Source organism: Schistocerca cancellata, chromosome 3, assembly GCF_023864275.1.
Source record: "Schistocerca cancellata isolate TAMUIC-IGC-003103 chromosome 3, iqSchCanc2.1, whole genome shotgun sequence".
Lineage (NCBI taxonomy): Eukaryota > Metazoa > Arthropoda > Insecta > Orthoptera > Acrididae > Schistocerca > Schistocerca cancellata.
Genome location: NC_064628.1, coordinates 838,622,477 through 838,648,544, shown reverse-complemented (window position 1 = coordinate 838,648,544; position 26,068 = coordinate 838,622,477). Strand labels below are relative to the sequence as shown.

At 40.9% G+C, this 26,068-nt stretch overlaps 1 protein-coding gene across 1 annotated transcript in view; it reads left to right on the top strand.

The window, feature by feature from the left end:
- The first annotated feature begins 654 nt into the window (after window positions 1-654).
- Window positions 655-26,068, top strand: part of LOC126177119 (39S ribosomal protein L52, mitochondrial) — a 53,469-nt gene continuing 28,055 nt past the window's right edge. The window contains exons 1-2 of the mRNA XM_049924389.1: window positions 655-813; window positions 900-987. Of these exons, the coding sequence (XP_049780346.1) occupies window positions 792-813; window positions 900-987 (110 nt within the window). The 5' untranslated portion in view covers window positions 655-791. The remainder of the gene's footprint in view (window positions 814-899; window positions 988-26,068) is intronic.

The window sequence follows — 26,068 nt, the reverse complement described above, 5'->3', positions numbered from 1 at the left end:
ATGAGATAGAGAATGGTCTGGAGTTCGAGTCTCGGTCTTGCACACAGTTTTAATTTGCCTGTAAGTGTCATACCAGCACACACTTCACTGCAGAGTGAAAAGTTCATTCTGGAGACACCTCACAGACTAAGCCACTGAAGTGGGAACGTGTAGTTGTCGCTGCTTTCATGTTACTCATGCAGTGAGCTGACTTTACTGTTGCACCCACCGCTTTTGCTCAGAAAGAAGGTGGAGTGCTGGTGTGGTGATGGGAATTGATAAATGGTTTAGCCATAAACTAGGGAATTTTTTACAGAATGAATTTTCACTTTGCAGCGATTTGAAACTTCCTGGCAGGTTAAAACTGTGTGCCGGAACGATACTCGAATGTGGAACCTTTGCTTTACGTAGGTAAGTGCTCTACCGATTACTGACTGGGCTGTCCAAGTACGACTCATGGCTTGCCTTCACCGTTCCATTTCCGTCAGTACCTCTTTTCAAACTTCACAGAAGTTCTCCTGCGAAACGTGCGCGACTACGGGTCCTGCAGAGTAAAAACTCATTCTGAAACATTCCTATAGCCAGTGGCTAAGCCATTTCTCCGCAATGGCCAGTAGAGCTAGTCTCTCTCTGCACAATCCTGTGTGCGCAACACAACATTCGTTGGTATTGCGTAGACTCGGTATAATGTCTTCGCCATATACAATGTTTGGTTCTCAAAGACATGTAAACAAATAAATAGTTGTGAAGTAAACAAGTGTGCTTTGCATGGTTAATGTGAACGAAGATCTTCATATCTTTAATTAAAAAAAATGTCGAAATTACTGCGTCTCGGTGGGTGCCACGATCAATTGATTCTAACTCATTACTCGTGGTACAAGTATTATTGAATGCGTACTTACACTGTTATTTTATTTTAGATACGATCTGTGCAAGCCGAAATGCCTTAACGAAGTTGTTATTCAGTACCTCAACTGCAAATGGACTCGAACAGAAGTGGAGACGAGAGTAAGTGAAGCTGAAACATCTGTACTTTCGAATACATTCTAGTCAAGACACTAATCCCATAGCGTATTGAAGGAAATGCTTGAAAAGGGCAATTTTCTTCGAACAGCTTTAGAAGTACATCAGTTTAAAAATTGCAGATGTATGAAAATCAAGGGCCAGGACTAACGGCGTTGCGGCAGTGAGGGTGGGAGAGAAACCAGTTATCAGTATCGAACCAGGCTAGAGGCTACAAAAAGTCATTCATTGTCCTGTGTAGTAATTGAAAGACCAGATAAATAAAGCAGTTACCTGTCACCAGCGTACAACATACATTGGTTAAGAATCTTTAGACCTTGGGATGACTGATGAGTTTGGCTCTTAGTTCGCTTTCAAGTATCCGTGCGTAGAAAAGATGATACAAGTTTCACATTGTTTTAGCATTAGTTCTCATTCCTAACAACTGCTTGCAGAGGACTATTACTGTGTACCAACATTTAGTGACAGATGTCTATCAGTTCCAGATTATATTGTGACTTGGAATTTAGACAGTCTGCAACATTCATCCAAACAACTGATTGTTCCTTTTTAATCTCTCTGCTATTTGTAATGATGTTTTGGTTAACGAAGCTGTTAGTTAATAGGTAAGTACTTTAAGGTCAAATTCACTATTTCACTGGTGGCACAGTGGTTAGCACACTGGACTCGCATTCGGGAGGATGTCGGTTCAATCCCATCTCCGGCCATCCTGATTTAGGTTTTCCGTGATTTCCCTAAATCGTTTCAGGCAAATGCCGGGATGGTTCCTTTGAAAGGGCACGGCCGATTTCCTTCCCAATACTTTCCTCACCCGACCTTCGCTCCGTCTCTAATGACCTTGTTGTCGACGGTACGTTAAACGCTAACAACCACCACCACCACCACTATTTGACTGTCTTTATGAAGGACTTCAAATAAATGTCCAGTGCATTTCTCTCTCATCATATAGAAAACATAAAGTACGCCTGCACTACAGAAAACTCAAATTTATGTAATTAATGTCAGTTTTAATCGAAATTATGATAAGTTTTGGTGCACAAGTCAATAGAGAGACCACAAAATAGACTGAGTTTATATATGTTTAGTGCCACAATGAAAGTTATTTGATATGATGAAATGTTTGAATAGGCCTACACGCCACATTAAAAGTGACATGTAATTTATGTAAGTACATTGTTGCCAAAGCAAGCGCAGCTTTGGACAGATCAAATTGTTTGTAGGATTGGCGACATCTATTTGTACAACTCAATAATTGTTGCGTCATGGAAAATGTGAGGTGTTATCATGAAGGAAGAAAAAAAAGACTTAAAATGTCAGTTATCTATGTACTAATGTGATAACTGAAGCATGGCGAACAGCAGTAAATTAGGTATTTCAGTTTCTTTTCACCACATCAGAAAAAAATAGTAGAAATTTAGGCTGTTTAAAGTACTATCACATAGATTCTCAAAAACACAAAAATGAGACAATACAAGAGCCTGCTGGTACAGCTAGAACGGCATTGCAGAAGCATACAATTCCACCCGTCTGCTTTGACTCATTGTGTCATCAAGATGATGGATACCCCTACTTCTGGCATATACAATATGGTGACTATAATGTCGCTACATACAAATGAAATAAAAATAAAAGTGAGACGAGCATATTTCACTCCAGAAATAGAATGAAACTAACAGGACAGCCATGGGAAATACGGGGTTTAGGGTGGGTAAAAGTTAAATATATGACGATATGAAAAACACCACCTTCGCAAAACAAATATTATCCAAAAAATCCTGAACATATGACATAATGCTACAAAACACGAAATCCACTGGATTTGCCCATTTCGCTTGACCTGCATAGCTCAAACGAAACCCATGATACCAAAAAACTAACATAAGTAATTCCAGAATGTGGAATCACAAAATTCCCTTCGCCTATGTAGCTCAAACAAAACCAATGATACGAAAACTTCGCACACAAATTGAAAATCCAGAAATCCCTATGTTCACTTAGCTAATTAAAATACCAATGAAAAACTATACACCAAAACAAATAAACAATACATAAAGCATTAAAAACCAAATAAAACAAACAAATATTTACTAACCAAAGCTACTGATGAATACAACTAGGTTCCCCCCCCCCCCCCCCCCCCCATACACTTATATATGCACACACAACCAACTCACCAACAAAAACAGAACAGAATTATCCAGACAACCCCAACCTTCCCTCATTAACCAACCTCTAAACACAAAACCAACAAAGAAATAGTACAAACAAACAAAAAGACAGTTCACACATTTTTAAAAAACAACCCTCAGAAAAAAAAACAAAATAGCTGCTGAAAGATGAAAAGATGAACAATAACAAAACTAATCTGTAAGTAAAACAATCCCCCTGATAGCCAGCCTAGCTTTCTCGGACTAGGTTCCCTGTTGGATAGGTTGCCACATATGTAGGTCCCTGGTCCGAGAAGCCAGGGCTCTAGTCAACTTCATATTGTTGTTGCACACATAACACCTCTCAAAGTTGGCAGTCAAACCAGACTCCTGTAAAAAACTTATCATTGTCACCATATCATCACCCAGTGCAACCCACAGTGAATAACTCACTGAGGGTACAGCACACGCTTTCAACAACCAGTTCACAGAATGATTACACAAAGTACTGCACATAAGACAGACATTTCCAGACATGAACATCCGTCACAAGAGCATGCTGTCAAATGCTATGACATTCCATCTACAAAATCGATTCAACTCAATAACACTGTGCCACAATGATGTCACACAACACACACGTCACAGTCAGAGCAGATGGGTGTATTGGGACTCTTCCCTTGATCCTCTGAAACTGAAATGCACAAGCGTCATATATGTCCAAATACGACACTGGAGCGAAAATCATTGTAATGAGCCAAATTACTGCAGTGATAATAATAAGAGTGAAGATGGAATGCTGTTCTTTGTTTCATTTCTCTGGAAAAGGATGTTGGGCACAGTTATTAAGTTTGGAATAGGGCATAAAACATTTGTGACTAGTTAAAATTCTGTCAGACCAGGAATTGAATTATGTTTAGCCTACAATGACAATCAGAGTGTTAATTTGCTAGGAGTAAAATGTGAGTGCAGATAAGGATCATTATTGGCAGAACCTTGGAGCTCAAATGAAAGTAAACTTCAGGTGTGAGGATTATTTGGAAATTAGTAGCTTAAGGATGGAGTGGAACATTTCTACTTAATTGGGCATATTTTAGGTTCATTTAGAACCTCATATTTATGATTATTAAATGTAGTACCAAGACAATGTAGATAGCAAGGACAGTGCAGACGTGCATGTGTTTGTTCATTTTATGTTTACACTGTCTGCCCCATTGTGTATGTTTCTTGTGCCTCCATAGAGACAATCTGTGCTCTTGTGACCACCATCTTCAGTCTATTACTGATAACCTACTCTACTATATAAAAGACATGATCATTTCCTCTACTAACTTCCCACAGTTCCTGTACCATTGTCATATGACACACTGCCTATCACTGTCTGTGCCACCTCCTTCAACATAAAACGCAAGGCCAGGACTTGCTGCCTATGAACACTACCTTTTCCAGTGCCTGACTGACTCCAAACCCACAGCCTCCTCCCTGGTCACCATGACCAACTATATCATCACCCACAAGTACTTCTCCTCTGGAGCATCATGTACAAAGAAATCCATGGTACAGTTATGTGCACCCAAATGGCACCATTCTACATCAACGTATTCATTGGCCATTTAGAGGACTCCTTCCTAGACACCCAGAATGCAAAACCCCTCACCTTGTTTAGATTCACTGATGACATCTTCATGATATGGAACCTCTGCACCTTCTCCCCCATGCACTTCACCTGGTTTTCCACAACTCAATTAGCCATCCTTCTGAATTTTAATTTCCACCTCAAGGATGTCTACATCAGTACCTCTGTCCTCATCAAACCTACCAACTACTAATGATTCCTCTGCTTTGACACCTACCATGCATTATACAACACAAAGTCCTTTCCACACAGCGTAGCTACCTGTAGTGACGAGCAGTCCCTTATCAAATATGCCAGGGATCTCAGTGAAGGCATCACAGACTGAAATTATCCTCACCACCGTCTCCAGAAACAGATCTTCCACACCTTGTCTCCCCAGCCACCTGCAAGTCTGCCCCTTCCCCCCTCCCCACCCATACCCATTTATTGGCTACAAAGGAGCAACTTCCTCATGACTTACAACGGAACATTCCCATGTATCAATGAACGATCTTGATGAACCTTGATGGGTGTGTAGAGGAGGCAAAATAATGCAATACATACTTTTTTGTTTGTGCCCAATTTCACTTCTAAGGGGTAAAGCACACTCTGAAAGTTAAATTGGCATATTAGGTGTGGAGGAAATTGCTTCGAAACCACAAAATTTAAAAAAAAAAAAAAAAAAAATAATAATAATAATAAAAATTTACATGTAATTAATCTTCTTGAAAACTGTATAATTAACTGTCAGAAAAATTTGAAAATTACCAACCCACGATGAATGAATTTTGCGAAATGGAAACTTTTGTTACACCATAAATTAAGAAGTTTTCATGCCACATACGTCCATGTGTAATAAACCTGGTTTCTGTAATACCATTTCTGGAAAGTGAGTGGCACAAAATGTGCCATTGTAGTATGTGTAACATGTTGTTGTTGTTGTGGTCTTCAGTCCTGAGATTGGTTTGATGCAGCTCTCCATGCTAATCTATTCTGTGCAAGCTCCTTCATCTCCCAGTACCTACTGCAACCTACATCCTTCTGAATCTGTTTAGTATATTCATCTCTTGGTCTCCCTCTACGATTTTTACCCTCCACACTGCCCTCCAATGCCAAATTTGTGATCCCTTGATGCCTCAGGACATGTCCTACCAACCGATCCCTTCTTCTAGTCAAGTTGTGCCACAAACTTCTCTTCTCCCCAATCCTATTCAATACCTCCTCATTAGTTACGTGATCTACCCACCTAATCAAAATATCTGAATGTGCATTATTGTTCCAATTATTTGTTATACTGTACATATTTTTAATGTAGTGTGTAAATTGTTATTTTATGTTTGTGATTAATGTCCTTTCTTCTTCTTTTTTTAACATTTCACGTCATGTGTATTCCGTTAATTGAAAATGATACTTATCTCATTATTATGAAGCAAACTTATTACAGTAATGATAATCAGGAAAGAAATGCTAAAACATAATGTTTTTGTACACTATGCACACACAATGAACGACAGTTCTTCACATAATACACACAGTGGACAGGTCAATAAAAAACAATGTTCATCAAGTGCTGCAAATAGTGACGGCTGTTCTTCTAAATATCCTGATTTGTGCCACGCATATTTCAGTACATTGTAAATCATCGGTGAAGATAGCTGATTGTGTATTAGTGAATGCAGATTGTTTAACTTGTTTCTCAAGTAGAGATTGATATCATAATCATGCAACAGAACTAGATTTGAAAATCTTTTCACAAATTTCTCCCAACGTCGAGAACTGTACATGTCCAACGGCTCTACCTACCCCATCGAGCATTTTGGGATCACCAGATGAACAAGTTCCTTGTCCTCAGGTACAACACTCAGAACTGTTCTTTATCACTGACCACCCCAGGAATACAATAATACAGGTTTTTTTCCCAAACTGGGAAAGAAAACTGTCAAATATCTTTTGACATGGCCAGACATTAGTTTATGAGATGTCAATGTCACCACAAAAATATTTGAGGCTTTAGAACGACATTCTCTAATTCACCGTCCAATCTTAATGTTAGTTTCTTTTAAAACTACGAAAAGAGATGTCAGCAATTTGCCTGCTGCAGAGACTGTAGGCTGAATCACGTAACTGTGAGTAATTGAAGACAATGACTGCACCTTGGATTCAACTTTCTTTGCACTCTTATTGAACATCTTATTGAACAAAGTATGTCCTGAGTGAAACTTCAGGTTGACTCTGCCCTGATCAGAGTTGTACACATTTTCAGCCTGTTATGCTCCTTAACTTGCACTACAAATCATAAAATGATTTCTTCGAGATCATTTTTATCGTTTATATAGTGTATAGTTAAAAACATTGTTATTTTCCAAGATACAAGCCTGTGTACCTTTTTAAAATGCAATAGCCATTTGGAGCTTGCCTTGAAATTATGTAACTTAACTTCCCTGCTTGTCTGCAAGGCCCATTTTCGTAGGTCAATATTATGTGTAACCAGCTGATGACCCATAACCTGAAGTACTTTCTTTTGAGCCATCATCAAGAACATACTTTTCCCAGCAATACAGCTGTTTCACTAACATAACTTTGTGATATTTATGCTGTGTGTATGAAAGCAGCATTTTCCCCCTCTTTCTGTTATTCAAAAATTCAACCGCAGATTTCTTATATTTGATATTTAATTCGCTTTCTGAAGATAGGACATTGCCTGGGTGAAGGACTCTTTATATGTTTCACAATCAGATCACAATCATTGCTATGTCATGGAGCTGTGACCCATTAAACCATAGCCCATTATCTTGTTCTATTACAGTCAAATGTCCATCTATTCTTTCACAAATAAATGCTACAATGATGCCTTTTGGTTCCATTCCCTGTGAATTGGTGAAACTCTCAGGGAATTCCAGATTGTTGGAATGGTCATTTAGGATTCGGAAAATTTTAACTGGTTTAATGGTTGGCATCTCTCCTATTTGCAAACAGATGTACTTTACACACAGTACAAAATCTCAGCTCAGTGCAGGAACAAGTTTGTTCAACACCACAGGTTCAGTGACAGGTACAGGCAGTCTGAAGAAGAATCTGAAGAAACATCCGTGTGGAGGACCATGTCCAGAAATACATGTAATGCATAGTAATCAAAAATCATTCCTTGAAAGAGAGGTCCTAAGAATGTCGTGAGGTCTAGAAGTCGTGCAGTGATGTACAGTTCCGTAGTAGTATCAGGCAGCAGATGAGACTGCAATGGAACCTGCAGCACTTGCTTATATAACAGGAGGCACCAGTGAGCAGACACCAGCATGCACAGCTCTAGTCAGATTCACGATGTTGTCTGTGATGTTGCCAACTAGCAGTGTAGCCTTGTACCCCATGGGCTGCTAATTGGCGAACCTCGTTCTACTGCAGGCCACAAACTACAGCATCTCTGGGATGTGACTAATGAGGAGTGGTGACGGAGAGGGCTGGTACCTGGAGATGGTAACAGGCTGTGTTGCCACATGTGGCACCCTTTATAATCTTCAACTAATAGTCTTCAGAAGCAGCTATTAATGTATGAAACTAGCTCTGAAATCATTTTCATTGTGTCGTGAAGAATTTGTCACAGCAACGGTTTTTGGCAGTTAGTGCACTGAGCAGTACTTACTCGAACGCATCACCCTAACAGATAGGGGTTGGCTGGTGGTGCATACACTGTTTGTGAGATCTTTTCTTCTGTAGCCTTGGAGATGCACCATGAAAAGTACTTCACTTAAACGATTCACCCATTAGTCTCCGTAGCTGGAAAGTTAAGAAAGCAATGGAGAGTCTGGACCAAGAATTTAAGCATTTCTTTATGAAGTCCCAAATGTTCTTGTGACTGCATCAAAATCAAGTGAAACAGATGTCTTTCCCAGCACAGGAGAAATCCATTTACTTTGTGTGTGTGTGCTGTAAAAAATGTAATGTTGTAAGCATTTGTTTAGTGATTATCATTATTGTAATGATTTTATATCATAATAATGGGTTACTTATTATTTCAATTAAGAAAATACACATATGTGAAACAGAAAACTAAAAAAATGAAAAAAATTAATTTGCAGCATAATATACCAGTATAAAACATACACCAAAATAAGTAAAACATGTAATTAGAATACAAATGAACAGATAATTTAATTAGATATGTTACACGTACTCTGATAGCACATTGTATACAACTTATTTTCCAAAAATGGTATTACGGAAAGCAGCTTTATTAAACATGGATGTAGGTGTCGTGAAAGCTTCTTTATTTTTTGTCGTAACAAAAGTTTCCATCTTGCAAAATTCAGTAATTGTGGTGGCCTAAATTTCAAAAGTCCAAAATTTCTTTTCAAAAATTGATTATACAGTTTTGTAGAATGTTAGTTACATTTCAGTTTTTATGTGAAACATATTTTTTATGTTTCATGGTTTCAAGACTCCCTCTAAACCTAATATGCCAAATTACCTTTCAGGGCGCATTTTCCCACTTAAAAGTGAAACAGGGCACAAACAAAAAAATGTGTATTGCATTATTTTGTCTCCTCTACACATCTTCCAAGTTTCATCAAGATCTTTCATTGACAATAGGGAATGTCCCCTTGTCATTATTCCACAGGACTGAAGTAACTGAGTCACATTCTCTGTGATATTGCACAGCCCACCCAACCTAAGCAGTATTCTTTCCCGTCCCTATTCCACACCTGCCCCCAACCCGTCCCCATTCCACTGTTGTGCCCAACCCCTTGTCTATGGTCCTACAATAGACATAAATGCAAGGCTTTTTCCATACATCTTACCACTGCCCCGCCAAGGGGCATACATATGGACACAGGAGGTCTGGCGTGCGTCTCACAGCAAAGTAGTGTGTAAACCTATCATGGACGGTGCATGCAGACAATTGTATGGGCAGGACTAGTGACCCAGGTGTTTGCTTGCAGGCGGCAGTATGCCAGGCGGGTCAGTTCTTATGCTGAGATTGACTAACATGCACCTGGCCTCTCACATCATAGCCTGCGCTTGGTTCCATATGCTAGTCTGTATTGTTATTTGCACTGAACATGAGTTGTGCTTTTCTTTGTGCCAGGCTCTACATGGGGTCCAGCACCCAACTTCTGAGCCATGTACCCCCCTAATGTAGTGACATTTGTGCCAACAGGATGGTTTCGCAACATTGTTATTCTTGTACAGAAACAAAAGTGGCGATTGAGGACATGTGTACAAGTGTGACGCTTTTATTTGTTTCGTTGTGTTTATTTGTGGCCACAATAAACCCAGCATGCTTGCAATGCTGGCAGTAACAGTTGTGCATCTAGAAGCAGCAACAACAGCTGCTCAAACAGAATGCATATTTGATCTGCTCTCACGCCACACTTGTAGCAGTCAGGTGCCTCCAGAGAATCCTTCTCCCCTGTTACTCCCGACTCCGTTTGCCAGTTTTGCCAAGTCTGCAGAAACGTGGGAGAATTGCCTTCACCAGTTCTTACTGCACTGCCAGGTGTATTATCAATCCAGCTGATAAGGCCGCCAAGTTATTGTCCTGCAGTGCGGGGTTGTACTAAATTGTGCAAAATTTGAATTCCTCTGCTGAGGCTGGCAAACTTATCTTTGCAGCATTTTGTCAGCTGCTCACACAGAATTCTGGAAATTAATCCTATGTGTTGGTGGCACAGTTGCAATTTAACAAGCACCACAAGTACCCCTGGCAGTTGTGTGCTGTCTGGATCACCAATCTGCAGGCTCTCTTGCACCAGTGTCAGTTTGAGTGTCCCCAATGTATGCCGGCTCACTAATTAGGGATGTGTTTATTTGATTAACACCAAAATCTGAGGTACAAGTCAGGGCATTGGTCTCGTACAACCTTTCATTAGTTGAATTTGCCCAGATTGCTTAATAACACGAACTTACAGCAGTGGCGAGGGACATACTTTCCGACAGTTGGCAGGTGGCGAAGTTAGATAAACTTGGTAAACAGTGCCCGGTGGGATTGGCAGGGTGACCTTGCCTTCTGCTGAGCCACCATTTGATGACATCATTGATGATCTGAGTGCACCGTTATGTCACTGTGCTGCCTTTTCTTCATCTGCTGTGAATTCGGTAGGCCCAAGTAAATGGAGAAGTTGGGATCCTTGCTTGCAATGTTTTTTGGGCTCTTGACATTGCTCTCCTTCTGCACTCAGTGGGCAAGTCAGTGGTCCTGCCCAAATTGTCATTAGGTGCATGCTTGACAGGATTGCTTGTATATTGATGCCATGTGTGGGGTATGCTGAGACGTCAGCCAGCTGCCATCATTTTGTGGCAGTCAGTGAGCCACAGGCTGGTTGTCTGAGGCCCCAGTATTTTCCCTGGACTAGAGACTGTCTCTGGCACCCCACAGGCATCACCCCAGCATATTTTCCTGTCATTGGATGTGGACAGGCAGCCAATTGAGTTACATGTCAACATAGGGGCAAAGGTTAGTCTAATTAATTTAGACATGTATGGGCTCTTGGGCTGTATAGTGTTGCAGTGACTTCTACATAAGTGGTATCTTATAGTAAACAACATATCTCATTGTGTTGGCAATTTTCCATCTCAGCTCATTTCAAGAAGGTTGAAGGATAGTTTACATTGTTTGCGGTAAATTCACCTTTGGCACAAAATATTTCTGGGCTGGACACTTTCTGTTTTTGGGTACCAGATCATTGACAAAGTCAATGTAGAGTCCTGGCTGATCCTATTTCAGGGTCTGGACTCTTTACTGAAGTCATATGACCACCTGTTTGAGAATACCTTGGGTTAGGCAAACAATTTCGTGGCCTATGTAAGTCATCGGCAATAGCATACTCCCCTTCACCATATGCGCATATCTGCCATCCTCTTAACTGGCTGTATCAAAAGGCCATGAAATTCATGTGGTCTGTGGACTATCAGTGGGCTTTTCAGTCTCTTAGGCACTGTTTTTAACCCACTAACCCTGGCCACTGATGTGTCCCAGTACACACCAAAGATATTTCAACAGCATAATGTAACTGTTCACAGATGGAAGAGGAGGCACTGGCTATCATTTTCAGCATATATATTTTTTAATTATATAGAGAAAATTTTGTACTCTTCACTGACCATGAGCACATAATTCGTTATTTAACCCTGGTTCTAAACTCGTGCGGAGGACTGCACACTGTTTGCAGAGTTGGGCACTTTTTCTCAGCAATTATTGCAATGATATTTGTTACTGGTCCATCACCCAGCACGCTAATGCATGTGCACTGTCGTGACTGCCAGTGGGATCCAATCTGTAGTTCAGTTGACAGGAGGCTCTTGTTTCCAAATTGAATGATACCTTGCAGCAGACATTGCTAAATCTTTTTTGACAGCACTGGAGGTTGTGGCTGCTACAGCTGCTGACACGCTTTCCCAGAAAATAAGTTAAGCAATCCAGACGGGATGGACCGAATGCACTTCTTTGGGAACAGACTTGGCGTGACGTATGTTTCTCCTGCTACACAGTTGATTCAATGTTGTCCAGGGGGTCATCGTGCTTGCCATGGAGGAGCAAAGCTGTCAAGTCATCGTCCCTCTGGTGCTGTGTTCTCGCATACTTCTTCTGCTGCATGCATCATTGTGGAGTATTTCTTGTGTGAAGGCTGTCATGGCAGCACATCTGCTAGCTGATAATTGATTATGGCAGTGAATATCTTGTATGGGCTTTTGCGGCCTGTGGGCAGAACTATGCCGCACCACCACATCAGTTTTTCCCTTGGCTAGTCCCAGAGTCTCCTTGGGACAAGCTGCACGTTGTCTTTACAGATCCATTTCTGGGAAGTATGTTGTTATTAGCAGTAAATGCATTGTCTAATTTCTTGTATGTAGCCATCATCTGCCACATCGTGAGCAACTATTCATATGTTGTTTGTCATTTTTGCCATTGAGGGCTGCTCCTAGACCCTAATCTCTGATGATGGTTGGCAATGTGTGTCATAGGAGTTTCAGAATTTTTGCATTCACGGTTGCATCCAACATCTGGCTACTGCCCCATTTCATTCAGAAGTAGAATGATTTTTGTGAACCTTCAAGATCCAAATGCTGAAGTCTGTGACTGCCTCGTCCTACAATGATGCACTGTCTCGCTTCCTAGCCTCATAGCAGGTGGTGCTGGTTAATGAGTGCAGTCTGGTATAGTTGTTGTTGTTGTGGTCTTCAGTCCTGAGACTGGTTTGATGCAGCTCTCCATGCTACTCTATCCTGTGCAAGCTTCTTCATCTCCCAGTACCTACTGCAACCTACATCCTTCTGAATCTGCTTAGTGTATTCATCTCTAGGTCTCCCCCTACGATTTTTACCCTCCACGCTGCCCTCCAATACTAAATTGGTGATCCCTTGATGCCTCAGAACATGTCCTACCAACCGATCCCTTCTTCTGGTCAAGTTGTGCCACAAACTTCTCTTTTCCCCAATCCTATTCAATACTTCCTCATTAGTTATGTGATCTACCCATCTAATCTTCAGCATTCTTCTGTAGCACCACATTTCAAAAGCTTCTATTCTCTTCTTGTCCAAACTATTTACTGTCCATGTTTCACTTCCATACATGGCTACACTCCATACAAATACTTTCAGAAATGATTTCCTGACGCTTAAATCTATACTCGATGTTAACAAATTTCTCTTCTTTAGAAACGCTTTCCTTGCCATTGCCAGTCTACATTTTATATCCTCTCTACTTCGACCATCATCAGTTATTTTGCTCCCCAAATAGCAAACCTCCTTTACTACTTTAAGTGTCTCATTTCCTAATCTAATACCCTCAACATCACCCGACTTAATTCGACTACATTCCATTATCCTCGTTTTGCTTTTGTTGATGTTCATCTTATATCCTCCCTTCAAGACACCATCCATTCCGTTCAACTGCTCTTCCAAGTCCATTGCTGTCTCCGACAGAATTACAATGTCATCGGCGAACCTCAACGTTTTTATTTCTTCTCCATGGATTTTAATACCTACTCCAAATTTTTCTTTTGTTTCCTTTACTGCTTGCTCAATATACAGATTGAATAACATCGGGGAGAGGCTACAACCCTGTCTTACTCCCTTCCCAACCACTGCTTCCCTTTCATGCCCCTCGACTCTTATAACTGTCATCTGGTTTCTGTACAAACTGTAAATAGCCTTTCGCTCCCTGTATTTTACCCCTGCCACCTTCAGAATTTGAAAGAGAGTATTCCAGTCAACATTGTCAAAAGCTTTCTCTAAGTCTACAAATGCTAGAAACGTAGGTTTGTCTTTCCTTAATCTTTCTTCTAAGATAAGTCGTAAGGTCAGTATTGCCTCACGTGTTCCAGTATTTCTACGGAATCCAAACTGATCTTCCCCGAGATCGACTTTTACTAGTTTTTCCATTCGTCTGTAAAGAATTCGTGTTAGTATTTTGCAACTGTGGCTTATTAAACTGATTGTTCGGTAATTTTCACATCTGTCAACACCTGCTTTCTTTGGGATTGGAATTATTATATTCTTCTTGAAGTCTGAGGGTATTTCGCCTGTTTCATACATCTTGCTCACCAGATGGTAGAGTTTTGTCAGGACTGGCTCTCCCAAGGCCGTCAGTAGTTCCAATGGAATGTTGTCTACTCCGGGGGCCTTGTTTCGACTCAGGTCTTTCAGTGCTCTGTCAAACTCTTCACGCAGTATCGTATCTCCCATTTCATCTTCATCTACATCCTCTTCCATTTCCGTAATATTGTCCTCAAGTGCATCGCCCTTGTATAGACCCTCTATATACTCCTTCCACCTTTCTGCTTTCCCTTCTTTGCTTAGAACTGGGTTTCCATCTGAGCCCTTGATGTTCATACAAGTGGTTCTCTTATCTCCAAAGGTCTCTTTAATTTTTCTGTAGGCAGTATCCGACAGAATTACAATGTCATCGGCGAACCTCAACGTTTTTATTTCTTCTCCATGGATTTTAATACCTACTCCAAATTTTTCTTTTGTTTCCTTTACTGCTTGCTCAATATACAGATTGAATAACATCGGGGAGAGGGAGACCCCTCGTGAGATAAGCCTCTACATCCTTACATTTGTCTGCTTAGAAATTTTGCACTTCCTGTCGATCTCATTTTTGAGACGTTTGTATTCCTTTTTGCCTGCTTCATTTACTGCATTTTTATATTTTCTCCTTTCATCAATTAAATTCAGTATTTCTTCTGTTACCCAAGGATTTCTACTAGCCCTCGTCTTTTTACCTACATGATCCTCTGGTATAGTGGCCTACTGTATTTCCCTCATGGGGTGCTGTTTGAGCCCAGTTTTTTGCCAGCAACAGGGCTGGCTGCCGAGTGTATTGCTGGGCAATAATGGCCGACATGTTCGTGGTGAATGTCGGTCGGGAGCTCCTGACCCGTCATTCAAATCAGTTTGGTTTGCAACCTGTTGCTCTCTACACCAGCCTTACGATAGGGTCATATGTGGCATTTTCCTAGTAGGAGTCTTGCAAATGCTGCAGCTTCCACACCTGCTGGTGTCAACACCATGCTCTCCACCAACCTACTGTTACCCACAGAATAGGACACTTCCAACAGTTGCTTCTGCAACTCCTGATGCTGAGCTCATAGAGATGGAACCTGTGCTGTTCTTTCCCTACAGCCTGTAAATGGGTCCTCACCCCTACTGGATCAGGTGGACCTGCTGTTATGCCAGCTTCTGAAATCTTCTGTCATTTCAGCAAAGTCAGGTCATCAGTGCCTACTTTGGTGGACAACCCACTGCCAGGGAATCTCATGTCCTCTCTGGTTTTGCGACAAAGGTTGTGTGCAGAAATTAGGCCATTTTAGGTCCTAGTGGCCTTTTCTGGGGGATATACATAAGGAAGCAGGTGAGATGGCATGGGTCTTGAGACAGAGTAATGCAAAAAGCTATCGCAGACAGTGAACACACAGTATTGTATAGACAGAATCAGTGACACAAGTGTTTTCTTGCCAGCAGTAACAGGCCAGGCCAGTCAGTTCTTTTCTGAGGTGGTTAACACAGACCTGGCCTTTTGTATCACACCACACCCTTGGGTTCGCGTGCTAGTCATTTTGGTTATTCCTGATGTTTTTGTCTTGTGCTTTTCTATGTGCCAGTCTGTATGCAGTGTTTGGATTCTCTGCTCCTCCGTACACTGGCCAACACATTGCGTTTTCTTTTTTTTTTCCTTTCCACTTGCAAGATCCAGCTCCCTGACTCCCAGATCACATACCTGCTGTCAGTTAGTGTAGTGACATTTATGCTGATAGGACAGTTTCCCAGCATTGTGACACCTGTACAGATACAAAAATTGGAAATAGCAATTTACTTCTCAGTTCTAACCCATAAGCAACATTGAGACCATCGACAGAATGAGGAACAGTTCAGACTGTGAACCCCAAATAATCCTCCCCCATTGCCCCCAAAGTCATCTTCTGAAAATATCCCTTAACACCATAACCATTAGTCTAGGTGACTCCAAAGCCATAAATGATCAGAGGGTAGACTGGTATATCATAATCATCCCTCTGGATGTAGATTTTCTTACCATGCTCCTTGATAGTTGCATAGGGATTTTGTCATATAGAACTATTTCTAAAGACCACATTTCTTTTTACCCACAGTGAACTGCAGGAGATCATAAACTCTAAACCCCCAGAAGGTGTAATGTGTCTCTCTATGGAAAAACTTACTCTTTCTGATTTGCACATGTGTGCTTTTTGTCTACTATGTAGAATACACAGAAACAACTATTCTACCTTCCCCTTCTGGAAGGGTACATAGTCTCAACAGATCATATCTCAGCTCTGGTAGACCAGTAGCTCCAACATATCACCTGAAGTATCCTGTCAAAGACAAAAGTTGCTGCCCTGCAGCTTATTGAGAACTAATCCACTTTAGACCTACGGACAAGCAGTGATGTCTCCACTTCTACAGTTTCCACCACTTCCGCACTAAACACTCCCTTCTCTACTGCTTAGGTGTCTGGGGTAAATGTATTTGCTCCAACAGAAAATTTTTCAATAGCTATACCACCACTCTCTACCAGCTTTCTTCTCCTTCATCTGGCACACACATGGATATCTTGGATCGAATCTGCCCGCTCATTTCAGTCACCATAGCTCTGGTTACCAGAAAATTGGAAGCACTTCATTATCCAGTGCCACTCAGGCCTTGAACACCTCATTAGGTTACTCTTCCGGAGCTACAACATTCTCATATCTTGCTCTGAAATAAGGTTATCTCTGTCTTAATACTCAGTCGCTGAGTAATGTGACTCAAGCTAGCACCGTGTTTCCTATATTTAGCATTTGATGAAGTGGGTCAGTCTCAGCACAGTTCTGGCACAGTAACAATTGCAATATGTGCAGTAACAATTACAATAAGAAAAAATAGGCATTCAAGTGGTATTCAAAAGTAACATAGCAGTAGTTCTTGTTACCCACATCTCGTGCAGTTCAGTTTGTGCCATATGGTGCAAGGAGCATTGAAATTTGAAAGAGTAGCATCTGATGTCTGACTTGCAAAAAACATTGCTGAGGTTGAGATGACCACTACAGTTTCATTGAAAGCACTGGTGAATAGGCTCATAGTGGTTCACCAGGGTGATTGATAGGATTTCAGTTGGATTGTAGAATGTTCTTGAGTTATATTGCATATTGGGGAGAGATATGGTTGTTTTTTGTTCTTGTGGAAGTGGCTGCCTGGCATCATCTTGCATGAAAGATGGTGTGGGAACTGTCATGTGATCAGCAACAACCACCAATTTGATTCCTGAGCATGCCATCTGTATGAACTTCTGTTATGTCAGTGCCACTGCCCTCTCTGTCATGGCTGCTGTCAATTTATAATGTGGGGAATGAATACCTGGCTCCAACCTGACAGGGACCTTAACTCCACCAACTTTTGATAAGAAAGATAACAACCACCTTTACTGGAGCTGTGCTGGTGTTTGTTTGTAGGGTCTGGCTGCTGGCACGTACCATCCTTGTGATGCTGTAGTATTACTTGGGTGTCGTCACTGGAGAAAATTTTTCCAAACCCCCTTTCACCTACTGGGTAGATGAAAGGTCGTCCTAACTGTACATCAACATTATCATCCCTCACCTGGAATAACGAGCACCTGGAGGCTCAACTGGGCCAAAATCTAGAAGGCATTATATGCAGCAGGCTGTGTTGTCCAATGCAGATTTCTCTGCTGCAAGAAGTAATCCATTATGTTGACAGGTTGAAAGTAGTCCTATCACTGCCTCGGGAACAATTTCTTGTATATACAAAGGGCTTATTGGTTCCTGTAGCTTCTTGCAACTTTGGTAAATAAACTTTCTATGACATAGTGACTGTAGTTATGGAAATGAATGGCATGTGACTGTGGGTGTGGATCCGATACCGCTTGCCTATCTAGAATGCTAATATGAGTACTACATGAACACCCTTGCCAGGCATTGTATGGAACACTGCACAAATATGTGCACACCACATACTTGACTTGTAGCCTGAGACAGAAAATCTCATACGGTGATGACCGCTGCAGAACTTATGCTTGAAACTCATACATACCATGCTGGGGCGTGAGCTAAGTTTATTTCTTGCAGAAAGACCATCAGACCTAGGCATGTCAGAGCCAACCAGCCTGCTATTGACATTAGCTAGCACAGAACTCACAGCCCTACCAGTATTGTTGTACTTGTGCTGGCTGAAACTGGCAGCCAGTGTCTGGCAATCAAAGGGCGGTGGGGCACAGATTTGAAATATTTACCATTTTTAGCAGTAGTAAGTGGCATCAGCAACAAGCAGACTCATGGCAGTTGCTGAGGTGGTGGTACCCAGAACAATAACCTGGCATTGATACTTTGTACCTCTGTTGCTGTACATGTTGCAGTAACTGCTCTAAACTGATACAGTTCTGCTGAGCTGCTACCAGATGAAGCAAGAAGAGAGCAGTCTAGAGTGGCATTCAGGTAAGACAAATGTTCGGCAGGCAGGATTTTGAATAGTAGATCAGTCAGGTTGATAAGATTGTAGATGTTCAATGACATGGTCCCTGTTATGCTGCTGGAAGAGGGCCCATTTAAATCACAGTAGACCCCATTGAGCAGCAGTCCACTATCCTGTGGTTCTATGCTCTGATCTAAAAAGCAATAATAAGTACTACTACTGTGTCAGTTACCATATACAGACAATGTAGACCCACCTTTTGACAATAATAGGGCTTATTGACTCTAACTTACTAGTACAATGGTCCACTAGTCTTTCCACAAGAAATAAGCTAAACTCATATTTTGGTTATTTATTTCATCATCATCTTGGACAGTTTCCAGCCACTGGCTGGGTCTGTCGGGAACACAAGCCTCTCCATCGTGTTCTGTCTTTCCACCATTCCCCCTCTTCCACCTTCGTCCAGTTCTCTCCTCTTCTCGTCACACATTCCTTCACTCCCTTCACCCATCTATCTCTTGGTCTTCCTCTGGGCCTCTTCCCCTCCAGTTGCAGATCAAACATCCTCTTTGGAATTCTTCCCTCATCCATTCTCTTCATGTGTCCATACCACTGCAGTCTTGATTTTTCTATCCTGTCCTGTACTGGTTCCTCCTTTAGTCTTTCCCTCACATACACATTTTGCAATCTGTCTCGTCTTGTTACACCCAACCTGCTCCTCTGGAACTTCATTTCGCTAGCCTGTATTCTACTTTTGTCGCTTTTGTGCATTACCCATGTCTCACTTCCGTATGCCAATATGGGGACAAAGTAGGTTCGGTATATAATTCCCTTGGATTTCTGTGGCACCTCCTTGCTCCAAATAAGCCCCCTAATGCATTTGTAGAACTGCCCTGCTTTTCTGCACCTTTCATTTATTTCCATTGCGTTTCCCCCCTTACTTTCAATCACGCTTCCCAGGTACTTGAAGTTCTCTACCACTTGTAGTTTTTCCCCTCCGCAAGTTATATCCACATTTGGCCTATTCGTCTTCCTTGTTGTGACAATTATTTCACTTTTCTTTGCAGAGAAATGCATTCCATATTGTGCTGCCGTTGCCTCCCATGCATCTAACTGCTCTTGCACCTCCTTCTCGCAATTTCCCCATAACATCAGGTCATCGGCAAAAAGCACTGCTTTCATTTTATGATCTCCAATTGCATCTGACACTTGCCGTAGGATTTCATCCATAACAATAATAAACAATAAAGGCGAAAGTGCACTTCCCTGTTGCAGCCCATTTTCCAGCTTGGTTATTTATTTACTTACCTTTATTTACCCAAGGATCATCTCACAGTGGTATAGAATTTGTCAAGATAATGCAATGCAATTCAGTAAATCAGTTGGTTAAAATATACAACATTCAGCATATGTAACATGCTTTATGAGCATTGGATAGGTTGTCATGTGTGGTCTTAATTAAGGAACCATCCTGGTATTTACATTAGTCAAGTAGGAAAATCATGGAAAATCCAAGTCAGGATGGCTAGAGAGAGCAACTCCATCCTCCTGGATATGAAGCTAATGTTATAACAACTACACTGCCTCATTCAGTAAGCCTCTGTTGTGTAATGTTCCTAGATTTACTCACAGTGTGTGTCAAGTAACTTGTAATATAAACAAGATTTCATTCTTTGTCATACATGCTAAGAACACCTATTGATGACTCCAGAACTGCTTCCAGTAACTTGTAATATAAAACATAGTTCCCTTCTTCATTATTGCACACACTAAGGAGACCTGCTGATGAGTCCTGGATTTTTCCAGTAACTTGTAATATAAAGCATAGTTCCGCTCTTAATTGGCATGCGTTCATGCTAAGGATATCTCTGCTGTGCCCATTGCACAAACTCCAGACTCCATTCCCACTGTGTTCAACTATGAACCTCAGTACATCTGAATAACTGAAGTCAGGAAATCTTACGATCAAGCATTTTACACCCTGACACATAATTTCTTTATGAAAATAGTAAACAATGTATTAAAATGCGACATGGTGTTGTAACTATCCCCTTTCACTACTACCCACTGCTGTAAGTCAGCCAAGTAAACTTTAATTGTGTGCTACACATTATTTATGAAGAATGGTTTAGCTGCCTTTTTAAACAGGTGTATTTTAGTAACCTTTTCATTTCATTTGACAATTTTTATTACACAATTTTATCCCCTGATGGGGGAATCTGTTTTGTGTTTTTTGTTTGTTTCTCCTGGGAAAATATGATTAAAAACTGGTTGTTGTTCTGTGATTATGTGTAGAATTATTAGTGAAGGATTTAGTAATGTTTTCCCTGATATTCAGCACAGATTGATGTATGTACTCACTTGGTGCAGTAAGGATGCCCAATTTTTTAAATAGTTCTTTACGATGAGCCCAAATACTACATCCAGTTATTATTCTTGGGGCCTTTTTCTGCAGTTGCAAAACTGTGTCCATGTTTTTTGGCTTCATCCCCAGAAAGTAAGCCCATAGCTAAGAATTGAGTGTACGTAGGCAGAGTATGTTGTCACAAGACGTGGTGTTTTACAAACTGACACTAACCCTTAAGAGCATAACATGCTGTGGCATTCTTTTTGACAGTATCTTTGTGTGCTCATTCCATGTTAACTAACAATCAGCATTCGTCACTAAAAACCGGGGCGGCAGGGATGCACAATGGAAATAGTGTGTGTCAAGTTTAGAATTCGAGCTGGACGTGAAGCATGCTCGGATAGTTGAAGTGGTTAAGGTGACCACCAATCCAGGTTTGAACCCCAGTCCAGCATAAATTTTCTCTTGTCACCACTGAATTATTTCAGTGTCCTAATGCAGCTGACATCAGTATTTTTCTTTTACCATCCCTAAAAACTTTGTGTTTGTTGCTTGTATATATATTTCTCATATGTGCTTAATGTGACGGAGTTTTTCACCTCTTTATGCTGAAGTGCATACTGTTTGTTTTCTTTATGTTCAAGGTTAATCTACTACATACTTCCCATTCGTAAACATCTTTGAGGATTTCTCCCATTCGTAAACATCTTTGAGGATTTCATTTGCTTTCTGTAACAGGAGTTCTGGTGTTTTATCAGTGACTATATCGTTTCTGAAATCTAAAAATAGAACTTTTTCTCCATGTCTTTTAATGTCTGGAAAGTCATTGATATAGATTAAGAAGAGAATTGAACCCGATGCACTACACTGAGTAACACCTGTGTTTATATGTTTCATGTGTGACAGTTGTTGTACTAAAAATTTATCTTCAGCAGACATGAAAACTACCTCCAACTTTTGCACCCTGTTTTCTAAATAAGACTGGAATCATCATTTGCTGTTCTTCTTATGCTTAGCACTTCTAGCTTGCATCATAGTATTTTGTGGTCAAAAATGTCAAAAGCCGTGGACAAGCCCAAGAAAATGCATGTAACACAGTCATCCTGTAATGGCTGATATTGTACTTCTCCCACACTTGAAACTGTGCTGTGCTTCTGTAAAAAGGTTGTATTTATTCATGTAATTTATTAGTTTCTCTTTCTTGATTAATACAGTTGCAATAGCTGGATCTTTAATAGTGGTAACTGCTTATTTACAACTTATAAAAAACAGATACATTTTTCAAAGTTTTACTGTCAAAGTATTCATCTGTTGCCAGAAATATGAAAGTCATAGGATACCCTTAGCAGCCCTAGTCTGTTGCCTGATGAATCTCTGTAACGGTTCTGAACTGAATGCTGTGAAGGGCTTCCTTCAGTTTAGGGATCATGCTGAATTCACAAGGGCTGAAGTCCAGGGAGTATGGTGGTAGGTCCAGCACTTCTCAGCCCCTTTAATTGAACAAATCAGTCGCAATTGTGCCATATATGCCTGAGCATTGTCCTGCAAAATGATATTCGGGTCTTGCAAAAAATGTCATCGCTTCTTAATGTAGACTGGTTGCAGGCTGTGTTCCAAAACTGAACTGCTTCGAGAGAGAAGCAGCTAGTTGTGGAAATGTCTTCTCAAAAATTGATTTCAATAATGTGCAGAATCTAGAGACCTTACCGTCTAAATTGTTTTCCATGTACATTTCATCCCAGGTTTGATTTGCCAATGCCCTATAACAAGTGCTTATCCTATATAGCAAAAAAAAAAAAAAAAAAAATACTTCTATAGGCTTGTAGTTGTCAAGCTTATCTTTACCTTCATTATCTTGCAGTAATGATCCAAAATGCCAAGATCTATTATAAATGCTTTACAATTTTTCCTGTCAGTATCTGTAAGTAAATGGTCTAAAATTGAAGCTGAAATTTTTGACCCCCTCACGGCAGTGTGTATCGTTTGTGCCAAGCCAAAATTATTCAGACTATTTAGAAAGTTATTACTAGTTTTATCCTCAACACCTGTGTTAATATGCATGCATTCCATGGTGTGGTATGAATTAGCTTCGAGAGGTATAATGTGATTAAATTTGAATGGCAATAAACAAGCTCAGCAGCTGTCATCACTGTAGGAGCTTTCCTGTCTTGTATTTTGTACTCTGAACATGGTATTCTGTATGTATTAGCACACATTGATGCAGTGTTCCCAACATGACCACAAAGGGGTGAAACACACACCACTCATATTGGACTTCAAGACATGTGAGTGGTGTCAAGACTCGACAGTCACAGCTGCTTGTAATCCATTTCCAGGTTGGTGATTGCTATGCAAAATAAAAGGAGGCAACAAGTTACCTTTTCTTTACTATAGCTGCTTGTCACAGCCGAAGTGCTTCCTGAGCACCCCTAGATGCCCAGACATGCTGTACATACACAATATATACTGCTAAAGTTTCTTATTTACAGATGATGTCATTTCATCTACTTCATACGGACCCTTATACCATATAATGAATTTCTGTATCTTGCACTTAGTTTCAAATATATTTATTAGTGTCACCCATAGGCAAGTGTGAATTTTTGGTAGTGTGAGCTTACCCCACATTGTTCCCACCCGTTGCTCTAAAGCCTTAATGTTTGCCTTCCTGGTCGATCTTTGAACTGCTCTTATTCTTTTTGCAAAATTATAAGCAGGTGGAATGCCTTCTCCTGAAGATGGTAACACTGGCTCAAAGACGAGAGCATTTCTTCCCTGGATGAAATATATTCCCCTGGAGGTGGTTTGTCGTAGTCAGAAAATGAGGGTATTTGTTGCCTGTACACTACTTCATAAAGTGAGTCCTGGCCTTTCATGAACTGTGGAGTTAATGTTGTTACAATATATGGCAACAACTTGCATGAATAATTGTGGTAGCTGTTTACTTAGTGACTTAACATTCTGCCTATCATTCCACGAACCCACTTGGCTCTTCCATTCCCTGCTGCAGCTCACTAGTACATAAATTCTGGATTGTAGGAGTCAGCACAATTGCTTCATAAATTCTGACAATAAGTTAGATCCTTGACCTGTTATAGGTGACTCAAGTGTACTATATTTTTTTTGTGGCGGCGTTCGTAGTGACAAACACTTCGCTGTAGAAACGGCTTACGAAGTCACCGCCACACTTTTAATAGCGGGCCGACCGGTCCGCTGGAACAGTGAACAGAAAGATGAAAACCCAAACACTCTGATTAAATAAAAGTCGGTACTTATCTTTATTAACGAAGATACAGAAACACAGTAGTGAACTTCGTGTCTACAGAAATCTGTCTAGTTCGAGTCGGAGCGGCTAGGTCAGCGTCGGCTGACGACAAACAACAACTCTGCTGCGATGAACACACAACTGACTAGCAAGTACACAATTCGGTGGCGAGTATACCACTGAGCGGCGAATACAGAACTGTCCTAGCGCTCGCGACTCCAGCGCTTAAGAAGCCAGAAGCCAGCGGTGGCGCGCACAGACTTGCGGCAATTTCCTGTATCGCTGGCGCTGCTTATGCGGACGGCGTCCGGACTTTGAGGCTGCCAACCTTTTGGCAGCAGGCTCGGTTGGCATTACTGGCTAGGATATAACATATTTAAACAGCCAGTTGATAACTATCATAAGCTACTGTGAGAAATGGTGAGTAATTGTAAGGACATAGTAATTTCGTGATGGTGTTCACTCAGAAGGCATTATTGTATCTGAACCAGTCATCTTGAATCTTAGAAAAGGTGTTCACTCGAGCTGGGCCCTGCTCTTTGCATACAAGGCAATCAGTTCCTTTTATTGCTCCAATTTTTGTTTATGGATACTTCAACAGTAATGTTCCACAATCCACTGGTCCATAACATTCTACCCTCCATGCCCCACCAGTATTGCCCCATGGGGCTGCCTCAACACTTTGTTGCACAAACTGGCTGGCAGGACAGTACATTGACTGTTCCAGAAGTTTATACGGAATCTTGTTGCAAGCACAAAACTGCTCTTGAATAGCGAATTGCTAACAATGGGGTTGGCACTCTTTATTGCTTACCATTCATCAGCATAGATGCTCATGCATTCTGTTGTGTTAACCTTGCAACTCAATCCATTGCCATTACTACGTGTTCTGCCAGTGCAGTGCATAACTTCATAATGAATTTCACTAAGGCATAACATCCAGTATGTAAGTCAGCTGGTTGAATCTTTTAGACCTAGTAGCTGTTTTAATGTGGTATGGCCATTCCTCACCTTAAAAAGCTTGCTGTATATGTAGCATCATAATTAGGTGATGACATAGGTTACACTTAATGCCTCTAATGTCTCTCTTTCCATTGTAGCATAATTATTTTGGGTTCTTTCATCGACTTGGAGCTATCAGTTGTTGGGTGCTCCATTCTGTCCACTCAGATTTTTGACTCAGGATGCATTCTAGGATGTGATTGCTGGTATCAGATTTTGGTATTCTAGTTACGATCACTGGTCAAGTCCTACAATACTCGGGGCTTCTTTTCACTCCAAGGTCCAGTAGAACTCAACCCCCCCCCTCCCCCCCCTTTTAAGAAGATAGGTGAAGGATATCACTATTCCCACAAAGACACACTGATTTCCGATAGAAGTTTGCCGCTGCTAAGAAGAATTGCAATTATTTTTCTATAATAGGGGTAGCACACTGATGTTTCATGTACAGATATCACCACAAGCCAAGATTCCATTTGCACACTACCTTGGCCAGTAATACAGGTATGACCTAAATAGTGGACTTGAAGTAGCACAAATTGGCATTTTTCCCTATTCATTGTCAAGCACACTATTTTCAGTTGACTCATCATATTTTGTGATTGCATAACATATTCTCAACATCATTCAAAAACGTAATGATTTCATCCAAGTACACCATATGCTGCCTTGATTTTAGGCCTCTTAGAATCCCATCCAGCTGATGCAGATGTGTCACTGGTATGTTCTTTAAGCCAAATGGTATTTTGTGGTTCTGTTGATGCCACTAGGGTACA